General features: G+C 36.5%; 1 protein-coding gene across 2 annotated transcripts; it reads right to left on the bottom strand.

Annotated features, from left to right (window-relative positions):
- Positions 1–4955: 4955 nt before the first annotated feature.
- LOC130986760 (UPF0481 protein At3g47200-like) lies at positions 4956–8163 on the bottom strand. 2 transcript variants are annotated; one of them, XM_057910273.1, is made up of 3 exons: positions 8015–8163; positions 5853–7215; positions 4956–5349 (listed from the first exon to the last, which is right to left on the bottom strand). In XM_057910273.1, the coding sequence occupies exons 2-3, from the start codon at positions 7197–7199 to the stop codon at positions 5344–5346; spliced, it is 1353 nt and encodes a 450-aa protein (XP_057766256.1). In that variant the 5' UTR covers positions 7200–7215; positions 8015–8163; the 3' UTR covers positions 4956–5343. The 2 variants fall into 2 exon arrangements, with proteins under 2 accessions (XP_057766256.1, XP_057766255.1); XM_057910272.1 differs by lacking the exon at positions 8015–8163 and adding an exon at positions 7736–8006.
- Between the last annotated feature and the right edge of the window lie 9170 nt (positions 8164–17333).

The raw sequence follows: 17333 nt of genomic DNA, 5'->3' as shown, positions 1-17333 counted from the left end.
ATTATGTTATACGTGTATCATTATACGTATTGTATCTATTGCGAGACTATATGTGTTTGGACATGTGACAATTTCAATTTTCATAAATCAACTAACGACGTAAATGAGAGGGCACATGTTTTAAGAAAATACTGATAAATGTGTATAAAGTGGAGAAAGGGTCTCACCAAGTTGATTTTTAGGTAATTAATAAATGATTTTGTGAGATAAGTTTTTCTGCAAATATTGTGTGTGAATGGGGTAAGGTATAAAGGTATATCCTAAAATGAAAATCTCATGCTTATTGTGGATAGAGCTGTAAATGAACAGAGCTACTCGCGAGATATTCAAGATTCGGCTCGAAAAAAGCTCGTTCGGAGCTCGATTCGATAATAAACGAGTCGAGCTCGAGCCTGATTTCGAGCTCGAAATTTTTATTGAGCCGAGCTCGAGCCTGACAGTGATCGGCTCGTTGAGCTCGCGAACATGTTCGAATTCGATTGTTCGCGAACATGTTCGCTAGCCTGTTCACGAACCTTCAGTCGAGCCTTCAATCGAGTTAGTACACGAGCCTTAAATGAGTCGAACTCGAATAACATATTAATTAAGAAGATTTTCTTAAATTTATAACAAATTCGAGCTTGAACATCATATATACGAACATCTAACGAGCCGAGCTCGAGCTCAAGCTCGAATTCGACATTATCGAGCATCACCCGAGCCGAACTCGAACCGAGCTCAAGCTTAGTATGTGGGTGACGAGCCGAGCTCGATCATCAAGATAAAAGCTCGAGTCGAGCTCGAGCCGGGCTCGAACACCCGAATATTTAAACGAGCCGAGCTCGAGCCTGCTTGTATTCGACTCGGCTCGGCTCGTTTACAGCCCTAATTGTGGACAAATGAAAATGATAAAAAGATTACACTTATCGTGGACGGATGGAGTATTAGCTAAAACTGATCTAATGCGTAGTTAAATGCTTACACGTTAGGTCGTGCGAGTGTGTATGTGTGCATTAGCTTACACGAAATATGATCAATACACGCTTATACGTTAGGTCGTGTCGTGTGAGCATGCATTAGTTAAAATTACTTTTTATATATTTTTATAAGTGTGGGTATTATTTATTTTTATTATTTCAAAATGGGTATTTTTTATTTTGCCTCTTATTATTATTATTATTATTATTATTATTATTATTATTATTATTATTATTATTATTATTATTTGACCAATCAATCTCAATAGTAAATTATTAACTAAGAAAAATAAAATATTAAAAATAATTATATATATTTCTAAATAGATGTAATAAATTCTACTAATAACTATAAAATTATACTACTAAAAAGAAGAAAACTAAAATTAGAGAAAAAATGTAAGAAAATAATAATAAAAAATGAGGCATATATAAAATCATACACTCTCTCAAGTGACTTTACGTTATTCTATCTCACTCCAAATCAATTCGAATTTCTTATTTGTCGTTGTGTTTTGTTCCTTTGGGTTGTGAATTGTAATCATGGATTAGTTGACTAACCTTTTGAATTGGAGGTGTCTATTTGAAGGCATTCCACGAAGAAGCGGACGTGTTGAAGTAAATTGGAGTGGGTACACTTAAATGATCTTCGAGATAACACTCATAGCAGTAACACAACTTTGGATTTTATCTACGTTGGACCTTATCATTAGCATTCACTTTATATATGCTTGATTGGATTTTGTCGACTTTGCACACATTTTTTCGCATTATCTTCGAGAGGTCATGGGAAATTAATAGTTGTTTATTAATTTAATTTTAATAAAATTTAAGTAATTTTTAGTTAAAGATCTTTTATCCACTTTTAAATCATAACTCTTTCTCTCTTCTAAGCTCCCTCTCTATGTGTCTTTATCTCTTTTTCTATCTGTACATTATAATCTGACATTCGACGATTTTCTCTTATAGCGGTGTGAGTGATTTCTTTGACGAAGACAACCTTCATATTATGACATGTTTATTTTTTTCGGGCGGTTGCGTGGGAGATTTTCTCCGATGAAACAATGTTTATTTAGCCTCTGTTTCCTTCTCTATATATATTTTCTAGTCATATTCTCTATTTAAATTCGGTGATGTGGGTCACTATTAACTTTTTTGAATTTCGTGACATCTTCTCCAAATATATTTAGAAAATTTATTTTTTTTAACTGTATTTAAGATTTGGTACGAACGAGAGTTATATGTACCAGTCGTGCCACGATCTGTCGTTCATGCGCTTGAAACGAATGGTGCGGAATGACTTATTCGCACCTTTCATCCAATATTTATCTCGCTAACACTTGGAAGAATGGTACGAAATGACCTATTCGCATCATTCGTCTCAAGATCTGTCTCTCCAAAACTTGGAATGAATGTATAAAAGGGTCTATTCGCACTATTTGTTCGAAGATATATCGCACTAAGTGTTGTCACAAATGGTACGTAAGGGCCTAACCTTACCTTGTGTTCCAAGATATGTCAAGCCAAATTTTGGCACAAATGAAACAAAATGGTCTAGTCACACCATTTGTTCCAAAATATGCCACACCAAGTGTTGGTACGAATGGAACGAAAGGGCCACCTTGCACCATTCGTTCCAAGTTCTATCGCGCTAATACTTGGCACAAATGGTACGAAAGATTCTATTCGCACCATTTGTTTGAAGTGTTTGAAGCTTACGCTTGGTACAAATGGCACAAAAGAACTTATTCGTATCATTCGTCCTACAAAAAAATAACGTAATTTGTTCCCCCACAAAAAATCTATAGATTTTTAGTTTGTTTGAACAAATTCAAATATTTTTTCTTCATTTGCTAACAAATTCAATTAAAAATCAAATGAGCAAATCAACACGAAATCTCACAACTAACACAAAAATCTCAGAAAATTTAACTAAATTTATAAATTAAATCTTTATTTTTCATCATTTCCTTAACTTTCTTTCACTAGAGGAAAACGTCATGCGACGACAATGGTGGTGAATTGGGGAAGCCCAGAGATTATTTTCTTCTTTACCCAAACACATCTCCGCCTAGCACAAATAGTGAATCGAGGAAGGCTGGAAATTGTTTTCTTCTTCACCCCAATACGTCATTGTCTGCACACTTAGCACAAATGATACAAATGGATTTTTTGGTACCACTTGTTCCTCACATATGCGGGATAGATATTAAAACAACTAGCACGAATGGTGCTAATGGCTCCATTTCCACCATTCATACCAGCCCTTGCCCCGATAGATCTCGAAATGAAGGGAATGGATGGTGCAAATGGGCGCATTGGCCCCTTTCAATTCTCTGTTTGGTGCGACAGATCTTAGAGTGGATGGTATGAAAGAAATCATTTGTACCATTTCATTCCACATCTTCCTAGATTTGGATCTCAATCTCATAAATATTGTATATCTGAAACTCTTGGAATTAATAGATATAGAACTAGATATTGGGAAGATGATTAGAACTGGTGACAACGGTGCGGTGGTGTATGTAGTTCAACAAATTATGGAAAGAGATGATAGTGACGACGACAACAAAGAGCGAGTAGCTGGGTAGCGAGAGAGAGTGCGGAAAAGAGGAAAAAAAATTAGGAAGAAAGAGGAATGCGTCGTGATTTGCACGTACAACTCATGGGCAATTTTGTCCACAACATTGAAATTTGGCTACATCTTAAAATAATGTTGGATAAATAACTATTAATTTCCACTTAGTTGTACAACTAGTACAAAAATTGCACCAAAATAAAAAGGAGCATAAGATCTTATCATCTTGTGATGGGTTAAATGATATATATATATAGATATAGGATAGAGTTCTATGGAGACCACTTTTTATATGGAGAATGAAGACCAAATCTGGTTCCTTGATCTAACTTAATCTAATGGCGGTAATTTAATTGATTAAATTTATTAATTTTCATTTATTTTATAATCAAAAGGTTAAACATGTCATTTTATATTTAACCCTAATCTCACTCACTCTCTCTCAATTCACGCTCTCTCTCTCTTAATCACTCTCCCCCCTCCCCGCCGCCTCCCCAATCCGCTCCATCTCTCCTACTGCTCCGCCGCCTCCCTCCCCGCCACCTTCCCAATCGTCTCCATCTCTCTTGCTGCTGCTCCACCGCCTCCCCAATCGCCTCCATCTCTCCTCCTGTTGCTCCGCCGCCTCCTCCTCTGCTCCGCCTCCCTAATCGTCGTGGGCGCCTCCTTCTCTGCTCCGCTAGTTCATGCACCCATCTGTACTTCGACCGGCGGCAGCAACGACCGCAAATCCGCCCAGCCGCCGCCTCCCTTTTTCAGATCTTACATCGCCGTCGCCGCCTTTGCTCCTCCGGTGAGGACGCCGCCTATCGCCCTTGTTCATCGATTTTTTCCATGTGTTCATCGATATTTTTGTACTGTGTTCGTAGAAAAATATAATGAACATGATAATGTTCATTGTCATGTTTGTAGTGTGTTCGTAGTGTGTTTGTAGAAAAAAAAATGTTCATCGATTTTTTTGTACTGTGTTCGTTGAAAAATAAATGAACATGATAATATTCGTAGAAAAACAAATGAACATACTAATGTTCATCAATATGTTCGTAGGAAAACAAATGAACATACTAATGTTCACCTATTATGTTCATTGACGGATCAGGTCCCAGAATTGGAAGAGAATAATTTTCGGGATTTGTTCAACCAGATGCCATAATCCGTGGATTTGAGTGGACGTTTTTGCCCTTTTTGGATTAAATAAATATAATTAATCAATATTTAATTACATAAAAAATCAAATAAGGAAATAATCTGGATCATTGATTGGATTGAAATGAATGGCCTTGATTTGATTTTCATTCTCTATATAAAAAGTGGTCTCCATAGAAGCTGACCCGATATATATATATATATATATATATATATATATTATTTGGCAGTTAACTGATGCAATCTTTCACAAAATTATTCTTGAAGGATAAAGCTTGCAAAGACATTATTTAGTTATTTTTTTTTTAAATGATTTACTTTCCAGATTTGCATATGTGCTTGCAAGGTACATTGCGTATTAACATATCCCAACTTCTAATAAATTTTTCACAATAATGAACATGTCACATTACAAATAAAAGCTTGAATAAATAGAATTGAAAAAAAAAACCATGTACAGGGATAAGTATGCAGGACACTTGAAGGTAAGCAACCATAAGTCTGGTTTGCACAGGACCAAATTAGGGAAGTAAGTTGGTCGAAAATGAGCACCCAACTAAGAGCTCCATCATATCATTGGTAACCAGCTGATATGCTATATATATGCTCAACAGAATGCATCTTCCTTCTCTCAAAATATTAGGACTCCTTTCGTCCTACTCATCAAACCTAAATAAAAAATAATGTAACATTAGATGTCAAAGATACCCTTTAAAGCTAGAAAATTAAGGAACAAAAAAAGCTTAAGCTTAAGATTACAAATATTGAGAGCTTTGGGAGATCAATATTGCCATAAAAATAAAACGAGCTCTTAGAACAAGTTTTGTCTGTCTTGACTCGCCCTTCCAGACACAAGCTTCCAAAAGAACCGTGAACTCGAAAGACAAGTTTCCTCAGACTAAATCATAAATACGAAATATCAAACATGGAGAAGAACATGCATTGCATTTTGTGCTAGAATTGAAGTCCCTTAGAGTGATATGGTTTACAGTGCAAGATTATCATTCATGAAGAAAAGCAATCTGCACAACCAAATAAATTTGACAGAGTTTGAGAGCAAAATTTGGCAAGGTAGAGGTTGCTAAATAAGCATCACAGATAAGGGCATGAATCTTCACAAGTTATGAATACAAATAAGGCATCACAGAGTTGAATGAGACGTGAAAGTATACCTGCAGAATTGAACAGACTGTTTGTATTATTGTGAGAATGAGCAAGATGCTTGCAGCGAGAACAGAAATGAAGGACCACGGGTTGCTGAAATGATCGTGTCTCAGCATCACTCTCCATTTGAACCAACTGGCTTTCAACTGGTGAAACTGATCCCTGCTGTAGTCATTCAAGTCTCCACAAAGCTTAGCAAAATAGAAATACTTCACTTCTGTCACAACTCCCTTGTACAGATTGTTGAACAGGTCTGCCACATGTTCACTCTCGCCTAATTTGTTCTCGATGATGCCACACTTAACAAGCAAATCAACATCGCGGGAAGTGTTTATGAAGCTATCCATGAGTATGACATAACTTGTAATATTCTTGGAATAGTACCCACAATACCCCAAGTGCTCAAAGGCTATAAGATTCCGGAAGAATGTCTCAGTCGATTGATTTACTGTCAACTTTGGGATCATCAGCACACCTTTGCTAAACAGCACCTCGAATAAGCAATTTCCTTCCCCACTAAGAAACTTCACTCCTGCTTCTTGTAGCTCTGTTACACTGCGGGTGTACTCAAACTTTCTAGCAGGGAAGATTGGTTGTTTTCTCAAATTCTCCGGAGCATGAAGAAACAGAAGAAACTCGACAAAATGCCTAGCATGACTACAAGGCTCTGACAGTTGCACCTTGTGTGTAATGCCAACATTCTTGAAGAAATTCTGAGCAAGATCATAGATGCTGAGCCTCATGCCTTCGTTTAAGTAAGTAAAATCCACGAAATTCAATAAGCTATTCATCACACTTATAGGTAGCTGATTCTCTAGCAACAACATGTCATGCAACAAATCATGGTACATCCAGTGATTCTCAAATATTATCTCATTCTTATCCCTTAGCTGAAAGAAGAGACTCTCTAGGAAAAGTTCAACAATGAATATCCCATCCAACAAAATCATTTCCGTGAGTCTCTTAGTAGAAAGGTTAACCGTACCCTCATAACACCCACGAACAAAACTTTCTTCCTTTGCTGCAAACGTGACTAAGGTTTGTAGTTGTAGGCCAACCGAAAATCTGCTCAAGAAATTATGCAGAAATCTCAACTTGTACGCTTGCATTCCTTGGAGTGGAGCTTTACCATGATGGAGTGGACCAATTGACACTAGTCGAGGAGTATAGGATGCTTCATTATTTTTTCGGAGCTTCTGAGAAACCGTATAGATGCACGCTGTATACGAGTAAGGAGGATCTATAGATAACTTATTTAACTTTATATCAATGGAAGTTGTTAAGCTTTCAATCACTTGAGCTTCTGATTCTTCCATCTCTAATGGCACAACCTTCACCACAACCTCAGCTTTCATCTGCTGCTTATGGCACCTGCCAAATTTGTAGACACTACAATCAAACACATCGAAAAGCACACACACACACACACATATATATATATAAACTTTCAATTGCTTTCTTTGGAATAACATGCTCTTGGGAATCTCTACGACAAGTGCAAATATAATCAATACACTCAATCATCCAAAAGGAACAAAAAGAAAAGTAACAAACTTTTGTAAGCTTAAATTTTGACAACTGTGAAAGAAAATCAAGTCACCAAGACTTTTCTCCCTAAAAGAAAAGAGAAAAGTTAGGAAGACTTCTTCTTATTATGGAAAAAAGAGCAAGACTTATGAAGAACATTTCTTTACACTCTCAACAGTAAGTTCATCAAAACTTGCTTATAAATGGTAAAGATAACAAAATTCAGTAGAAATTGAAGAAAACGAGGCAAATCTGTAAAATATTGGAGAAATTCAGTAGCAAAGCAACTCAGATCACAAAATCCCCACAAAATCAAATCAGCTCTTAGCAAACCCAACTTGCACTGTTGCCACCAACTGCAAACCTCAATTCTTCTGGAAGATGGTTCAATCTCAAATTAGACTCAAACATTAAGCAAATCGCAACTGATCTAACAACTTTGTTAACTGTGCAGTCGGTTTTCCACCGACAATCCAAACAGCAATAAGAAAACGAGCCCAGAAAATGATAAATGCAAGGAACTCAAAATCAGGAAAAAATACAAAATCTTGTTTATCTAGATCAACTGCTTGTTATTTATTGCGCTGAGAAAGGGCAAAAATCATAGAGCTAAGGAAAGCAGATAATATGGAAAGGGTTAAACCTGTAGTTTTCTTCGGCCTTTGCTCAAAACGATCCAACACTGGCAACCGCACGTTTTGTGCCGTTACATCTTCTTTGGTTTGCTTTTTTCTCATTTTAGTAAAACAAACACCTTGTCTCGTGGGACCCACACCATAAACTTGTAGGACCCCTTTAGGTAGTAGTACTCCCTCCGTCCACGAAAAAGTGCTCCATTTGGGTGCTGGCACGGGTTTTAAATAAAGCTGAAAAATGTGGTGTAAAGGTAGTGTAAAAGACTAAAAGGGTAGTGTTAATGTATTGTGGTTACTTTTACTAATCTTGCACTAACTATTTAGCATTATTTTATTAGGTGAAAATTCAGAAAATAAATATATATAAATAAAATGAAAATAAATAAACTGGAAATAAATAAATAAATAAATAAATAAGTAAATAAACTGGAAATAAATAAACTGAAAATTCAAAAATAAATAAATAAATAAACTTGAAATTCAGAAAATAAATAAATAAATAAACTGAAAATTCAGAAAATAAATATATAAAAAAATGGAAAATAAATAAACTGGAAATAAATAAATAAACTGAAAATTCAGAAAATAAATAAATAAATTGGAAATAAATAAATAAATAAAATGGAAATAAATAAACTAAAAATTCGACAATAAATAAATAAATAAACTGAAAATTGAGAAAATAAATAAATAAACTGGAAATAAATAAATAAATAAGTAAATAAACTGGAAAATAAATAAACTGAAAATTCAAAAATAAATAAATAACTAAACTTGAAATTCAGAAAACAAATAAATAAATAAACTGAAAATTCAGAAAATAAATAAATAAATAAACTGGAAAATAAATAAACTGGAAATAAATAAACTGGAAAATAAATAAACTGAAAATTCAAAAATAAATAAATAAATAAACTTGAAATTCAGAAAATAAATAAATAAATAAACTGAAAATTCAGAAAATAAATATATAAATAAAATGGAAAATAAATAAACTGGAAATAAATAAATAAATAAACTGAAAATTCAGAAAATAAATAAATAAACTGGAAATAAATAAATAAATAAATAAATAAACTGGAAATAAATAAACTGAAAATTCAAAAATAAATAAATAAATAAATAAATTTGAAATTCAGAAAATAAATAAATAAATAAACTGAAAATTCAGAAAATAAATATATAAATAAAATGGAAAATAAATAAACTGGAAATAAATAAATAAATAAACTGAAAATTCAGAAAATAAATAAATAAACTGGAAATAAATAAATAAATAAACTGGAAATAAATAAACTGAAAATTCAAAAATAAATAAATAAATAAATAAACTTGAAATTCAGAAAATAAATAAATAAATAAACTGAAAATTCAGAAAATAAATATATAAATAAAATGGAAATAAATAAACTGGAAATAAATAAACTGAAAATTCAGAAAATAAATAAATAAACTGGAAATAAATAAATAAATAAATAAACTGGAAATAAATAAACTAAAAATTCAAAAATAAATAAACTTGAAATTCAGAAAATAAATAAATAAATAAACTGAAAATTAAGAAAATAAATAAATAAACTGAAAATTAAGAAAATAAATAAATAAATGGGATTAATTGTGTGGGTTAATTGCATAGATTAAATAAAAGTGTGGATTTATTAATGACATAAGTTGTAAATAAATTGAAAAGTAAAGGGTATGAATGTACAAAAAGGTAAACAGGGCACTTTTTCGTGGACAAAAAAAATGGGTAAGTAGGGCACTTTTTCGTGGACAGAGGGAGTAGTATTTTTCATATTCCTACATTTATACGAACCACATCCACATTCATGCATGGTGCTTTTTTGGGATCACCAAACATTTACGGTTGATAATATAGGATTTGGAGTTATTACTCTTGATAAATCGATATTGACACTTTCAGATTCCTTCATTCCTTTTCCATAATCATAAGAACAATAAACAAATATTGAAGGTTACTCTAAAAAAAATAAAAAATAAAATCCAAGGTTATGAATCCGACGTGGAAAACCATCTCACAATATCAATATACTTGGATGATGATTGACATGAAGCCCTATCATTGAAATAAAATAGTATAGTAATCCCTTACAAAAGAGCTGGCATCTGCAACCATACAATTTTCTTTTTTTCAATTATTTATCATTAAATTTTTATCAAGGATATAGTGGTTTAAGTTTTTAACGTATTCATAAAAAGTAAGATTTAAAGTTTTTCATAGACCATGTCAACTAATCGACCTTCAGTGGGAGTGGCACGATCTTGTAGATACTCAACCCATTGAGAACAGAAGCTCCATTAGAACGTGACCTATTATTAATCATAGTTTATTTCCTCATCAGTTTGTAGTGGTTTCCAAAATATGCTTTCAACTTACACAGTATTTACTTAAAAAATCTTCTGATAAATTAAAGTTCAATTTATGTCCCTCATTATAGAATTCGACGACCAAATGCTGAATTACATGGTTAGATTTTCGCGAACTGACTTATTATTTTGTTGCCGAATTTTGTAAGCCAAATCGTGAACCGGCTTGACTGACAACACATTTTGAACCGTTGATCAAGATTTTGGTAATCGGAGTGGGGAAGGACGAGTTAGGTTCAACATATCGACAAACCAGACTTAATTGCTAAAATAGGACCGTAACTTTCAATATTTTCAGATCGTTCTTCACCGGACTTAATTACTACAATACTCCCATACATATATTTAATTTTAGCAGTGCTAGTAGCAACAAACTTTTATCGCGTGACTGTGTGAGCGAGTGCCGCTTTTTCTCAATTCCTCTTCTTCCAACTTGAAGACCAGAGTTCCATTTTCCGATCGTTCTTCACCGGCTTCCGGCTCACCGTCGCCCCTTCAGGCTTCAGGCGGTCCGCCACGTCTTCACAGTTCGTACTCGCACCTCCCCTTTCCGACGTCAGTCGTCCGCGTCTCCCTTTTGCCAGGCTCGCTGCTTCTCCCTTCTCCCTTCTGGCGAACCCCCGTGCAACAGCCTAGTCGCCAACAGCGGCAAGCTCAAGAGTCAGGCCCATCCCCCCTTCCGGCGCAGCGACAACAGTATTTGCTACAAATATGCAATTACCTATAAATCTGATAGTATTTGATAGAAGATCTGCAATTAGAGATATAATCAGCGTCCAGATCCGCCGCCCTGAGGTCTTTGCCAGCCACGTCCTCTAAGTCGAGCCCTCCCCTACCGCGCACAGTTATTAGCCAGATCCGCCCACAGATCCGCCGCCCAGAAGTAGCCTGCCTTCGACTCCAGATCGGTGACACCTTCCTCCGGCGAAACCTGCGGTAGCTACCTTCGACTCCAGATCAGCGAGACTATCCACTCCGGCGAGACCACGCCTCCAGGCCCAACGCAGCCCTCAAGTCCGGCGAGAACGCGCCTCCAGCCAGGCCTTCCGACTCTTTACGAAATATCAGCGTCCACATTCGCAAGTCAGCCCTTCCTATTCAAAAGCTAAGTTCTACTTCCTTATCTCGGGTGATGTGCAGTTGATATGGATGCGAACTGAATTTAGTACTTGAGACAGCAAATTACCTTGAAGGTTTTCAAGCAGATGGGTTGTTGTTGGGGTTGAATGTATTGTAGGATAATTGTAATGAATTGAATGTGCCATGTTGAAACGAATGGACAAGACTTGAACTGAAATTAGCAAAGTTTAAGGACAGAGCTTACATTACAGTTGTTTGGTTAGATTGATGTATTGTTCGTTGTAGTTGATTACTTCATAAAACAGGTGATTTTCTCTACAATGGAGCCTAGAGAGAGCGAGAAAGAGTGGAGAGTGGTGAGAAGAAGAGGGATTGGTCCAAAACATGTCGAGAGAAAACAGGCAAGAAGCTGGAATCGGAGCATTTTGAATGGGAGGAGAGATTGGAGTTCGAATGAACGTGATGGCACTACAACCTTTTTCTTTAACAACATCCCAGAGGATTGCTGACAAACATGGTTTTCGTACCTCAATATCGCATGAATTGTTGTCATTTTCCCCCATGAATTGATTGCTAATATGTGTTTGTATCCCAATTTTGAGTTTTGTTGAGTTTTAATTCCTTGGTGTAGTTTTGGAGTGATTTCAGGGAAAATCAAGAATTAATTGGAGGATTTTGAAGACATGAGATCGAAGTACGTCTCGAGAGGAATCCGTGAGCGCAAACGGCGACCAAATCCGAGTCCGGACGAGGGAGAACGGAGCAAAACGAGCGGACTGTGCAAAACGCCCAGTACCCCGCGGTCACCACCCGCGGCCGCGGGGTAAGACCGCGGGTCAGCTGTTCCCGACTCAGGAGACACCCGCGGTCACCACCCGCGGCCGCGGGGCGGGACCGCGGGTCCCCTGAGCATCCCCCACGTTTGAAGGCCGCGGACGCGGGCCGTGACCGCGGGAAAAGGGCGGGGCTCCCCCAAATGGACCCCAAACGCGATTTTAGCCTCAAAACTCCATTTTTCTCTTCCTTTCCCCATTCATTCAACACACACACCCACTTCATCTTCCCCAACTCTCCAATCCCAAACCCTAGCCTCCATTCTCTACCATTTTTTCTCTCTTCCACACACAAAAACAACACCAAAATCAAATAAAGAAGGGGAAGACTTGGAAAGGAGCTCATCAAGACTACATGATTGAAGATCAAGATTATAGGATTTGTCTATGAATCTCTATCTCTCTATATCTTTATTTATGTTTTCTTATGACTTGAGATTTGCTTTTATTATGAATATGCTTGGCTAAAATCTCTTATCTTAGGGATTAGATTAGATGGATTTGTAATGGATTGATTTCTTTGTTCAATATATATCTTGATTGTGCTTATTGTTATCTTTTCAAGTCCTAGATTTATCTCTTGTATGATTGGTTGGCCACCTTTTGTGCATTTCTAATTTGTGATTTGAATCGGGAGAGGATAATTACAATAGATTAGGAGTTTGATACATATCATCTCAATAAACCGGGAGGTTGAGAGGTGGGTGAGGGCTTGTTGATCTTTTGTGCTCTTGGGAGTTATAGGTTAGAAATTGACCGGGGACGGCAATTATGACCCGTAATCTACTGTTTTAGTCGTCCGGGAGGGGGCTAAAACTAGTGGGGAGATCGCCCTAGATAAGTAGGCCATATCAAGATTTATATTGATTTAGATTGAAGTTCATTACGATCCATCGAAATCTAGTCCCTAGGATAACTTTCATTCGAGTCATTCCCCAATTTATTAACTAAGTTTATCTTGTTGTTATTTTATTTACTTGCTTTATTTAGCTTTGTTTTAGTTCTCAATATCTCTTCATCTTTGGTTTGTCTAAATAGATTGAAAACAACTTATTAATAATATTTAGAAATTTGAATTCACCAATCCTTGTGGGATACGACCTTGCTTCCCTATGTTGCAACTACACCGTATACTTGCGGCGTGGTGAAAATAATAGCGAACAAGTTTTTGGCGCCGTTGCCGGGGATTGGTTGAGTTTTTACTTTTGATATTGTGAAAAGTTGTTTTTATCTAATTTAGATATTGTTTTTATGTTTGTTTATTTATATGTTTATTTGTTTTTGTTAGAGAAAATTGCTCCACAACCGTAAAAGCGGCACCAAAAATGGATGATGGAAGGAATGAGTTGGTTGAGCAACTCCAACTACAATTGGCGTTGATGCAACTTAAGTTGCGTGTTTTGGAAGCCAAAAGAAATTGTAGGCAACCAATGATCCAAAAAGCCTTCCAACCAACACCTTCCTATGGTGACTTTTATGACATGGGGTGCAATGCCATGGAGTGGCAATCACCATTGGAGTATGAGGACCATTTCAATAGTTGGAATTATGAAATTTCTTATTCCACTCAAGAAGGCTTCCAAGGGGGAAATCGATACTATCAAGAGGAGAAATCAAATTCAAAAGACGATCTCCTTCAATGCTTCATAGCTACACAAGCTTGGATAGAAAAAAGTCTAGCAAAATCGGAGGTTATGCTAGAAGAGCAAAGAAGGTCTTTGGCTACCACTATGGAAAATCAAAAGCGAATTGATGATTTGTGCATGGCCATTAGCCTTCAAAATGGAACCTTGTATGAGGAACCAATGACAATGCTAAGTGAAGAGCCTCAAGAAGTTGAAGAAGAGTATGAAGAAGATGAGGATCAATTCTCCAAACCCCTTGAAGTCGAGAGCCCAACTTTTCCGACACAACCTCTACAATTTCAAAAAGATGAAGATTTCACAAGCTTTAAAGAAAGCAAAGTCAAAAATTTTGTCGATCCTTACCTCGCCACAGGCGATTCTATGAAGGCTTGCTTCTTTCACTTTTATTTATCTTCATCTTTTGATTTTCACTTTGATTTGTCTAATAAGGAATTGTTTGAGTGTGGTGGTACTCTAGATGGTGAACGAGATTACCATGACGCCCGGGATGTCTCAAGAATTGCAAAGCCACCATATTTTTGGGTCGCGGTGGATGGAGCATGCAAATTTGATGAGAAATGGCCACCGCCTAAGCCTCCACCTCGTTTGTGAGTACGAGACAAGTAACCATTTTCTCCTTCATCCAAACTTATTTCTCCTTTGTGTGAAATAAGTTTGGGGGGAGGGTGAAGATGGGTTACTTATCTCGTTTATCCGTTGTTTATTTATTTAGTTAGTTTAGTTTTCGAATAATGAGATTTTGTCTCTGTTTTTGAGCTTTTCCTTGTTTTTTGTTTTTGAGCTTGATTGTTGAAAAACATGAGTTGGATGAAATGTGTGTTGGGCTTATGATATGAATGTTGCTTTTGAAAAGAAATTGTGTGTATCACTTGTGGATTATGCATGAAAAGTTTGAACTTGTGACAAGTGAGTTAAATGTTTTGCCTCCAAGAACTTGATAATGAGCTTGTAAGATTTGAGCCATTGATTGTCATATTATCACAATCTCATTTTGTTCTTGAGTGTAAATCGATTGAGCATGTATGTTGGTCTCTAGAACTTGCCATGAGTCCTCTCTTGAAAATAAAAGTAGATGTGTTGTTAATATTGAAGTGATTTAAGGCCATCTTTGTTAGCCACTTGACCCCAATTGTGCCAAATTCTCATATGATCCTAGTTTACCCCTTTTGTGCCTTGTAGCCTTTCTTTGAATGAACCAATGATAAAGGGGTAGAACTTAGAGTGTTAGTGGTTGCTTTGATGAAGAAAAAAGTTTGGGAAATGATTGAAATTGCTTATCAAGCTTTGATTGTGTGAAAATCACTAATCCCCTATGAGCTCAAAAAGAAAAAGAAATGAAAATGAATGTGAATAAAAGAGCATAAAGGGGAGTGATTTGCCTTTTGAATCATAGCCATGATAGATATCACTAAGGATGAAAAGATGAAATGTAGGGATTTTGGTTTTTGATTGATAAGAGAAATGGTGAAGTTGATTTGTTCATTGTGATTGATGGATTGTGGGATGAGTCACTTTGCCTAAAAAAACTACTCACCTTACCAAAGAGCCCTCATTACAACCCAATGAAAGCCCTTTTTGATCTCTATTTATAACACATTGAAGCATAGAGAGTTAGGACAAATGGCAAGCCTATGGTAGATTGCATGCATTGTTTCGAATTGAGTGTAAACACGTCTATTCTAAACACTTGAGAGTCGAGTGCATCATTGAAACATTCACCTTGTGAGGATTCAAGCTTGGAGGCTATAATGTTGAACTTACTATCACTTGTGACTTCTTGAAATGCATATCTACTTGTGATACACTAGTGAAATATTTTGAAAAAATTGAAGCCCTTGAAATGACACCAATTCATTCTCACATGTTTGTTATCTTTTATTTCTCTTCTCTTTGTTGTTTGGGGACAAACAACGCTTTAAGTTTGGGGGGGTTGACAAACATGGTTTTCGTACCTCAATATCGCATGAATTGTTGTCATTTTCCCCCATGAATTGATTGCTAATATGTGTTTGTATCCCAATTTTGAGTTTTGTTGAGTTTTAATTCCTTGGTGTAGTTTTGGAGTGATTTCAGGGAAAATCAAGAATTAATTGGAGGATTTTGAAGACATGAGATCGAAGTACGTCTCGAGAGGAATCCGTGAGCGCAAACGGCGACCAAATCCGAGTCCGGACGAGGGAGAACGGAGCAAAACGAGCGGACTGTGCAAAACGCCCAGTACCCCGCGGTCACCACCCGCGGCCGCGGGGTAAGACCGCGGGTCAGCTGTTCCCGACTCAGGAGACACCCGCGGTCACCACCCGCGGCCGCGGGGCGGGACCGCGGGTCCCCTGAGCATCCCCCACGTTTGAAGGCCGCGGACGCGGGCCGTGACCGCGGGAAAAGGGCGGGGCTCCCCCAAATGGACCCCAAACGCGATTTTAGCCTCAAAACTCCATTTTTCTCTTCCTTTCCCCATTCATTCAACACACACACCCACTTCATCTTCCCCAACTCTCCAATCCCAAACCCTAGCCTCCATTTTCTACCATTTTTTCTCTCTTCCACACACAAAAACAACACCAAAATCAAATAAAGAAGGGGAAGACTTGGAAAGGAGCTCATCAAGACTACATGATTGAAGATCAAGATTATAGGATTTGTCTATGAATCTCTATCTCTCTATATCTTTATTTATGTTTTCTTATGACTTGAGATTTGCTTTTATTATGAATATGCTTGGCTAAAATCTCTTATCTTAGGGATTAGATTAGATGGATTTGTAATGGATTGATTTCTTTGTTCAATATATATCTTGATTGTGCTTATTGTTATCTTTTCAAGTCCTAGATTTATCTCTTGTATGATTGGTTGGCCACCTTTTGTGCATTTCTAATTTGTGATTTGAATCGGGAGAGGATAATTACAATAGATTAGGAGTTTGATACATATCATCTCAATAAACCGGGAGGTTGAGAGGTGGGTGAGGGCTTGTTGATCTTTTGTGCTCTTGGGAGTTATAGGTTAGAAATTGACCGGGGACGGCAATTATGACCCGTAATCTACTGTTTTAGTCGTCCGGGAGGGGGCTAAAACTAGTGGGGAGATCGCCCTAGATAAGTAGGCCATATCAAGATTTATATTGATTTAGATTGAAGTTCATTACGATCCATCGAAATCTAGTCCCTAGGATAACTTTCATTCGAGTCATTCCCCAATTTATTAACTAAGTTTATCTTGTTGTTATTTTATTTACTTGCTTTATTTAGCTTTGTTTTAGTTCTCAATATCTCTTCATCTTTGGTTTGTCTAAATAGATTGAAAACAACTTATTAATAATATTTAGAAATTTGAATTCACCAATCCTTGTGGGATACGACCTTGCTTCCCTATGTTGCAAC

This window comes from Salvia miltiorrhiza, chromosome 5 (assembly GCF_028751815.1).
Source record: "Salvia miltiorrhiza cultivar Shanhuang (shh) chromosome 5, IMPLAD_Smil_shh, whole genome shotgun sequence".
Taxonomy (NCBI): Eukaryota; Viridiplantae; Streptophyta; class Magnoliopsida; order Lamiales; family Lamiaceae; genus Salvia; species Salvia miltiorrhiza.
The sequence above is the reverse complement of the archived record's forward strand: the minus strand, read 5'-3'. Positions and strand labels throughout refer to the sequence as shown.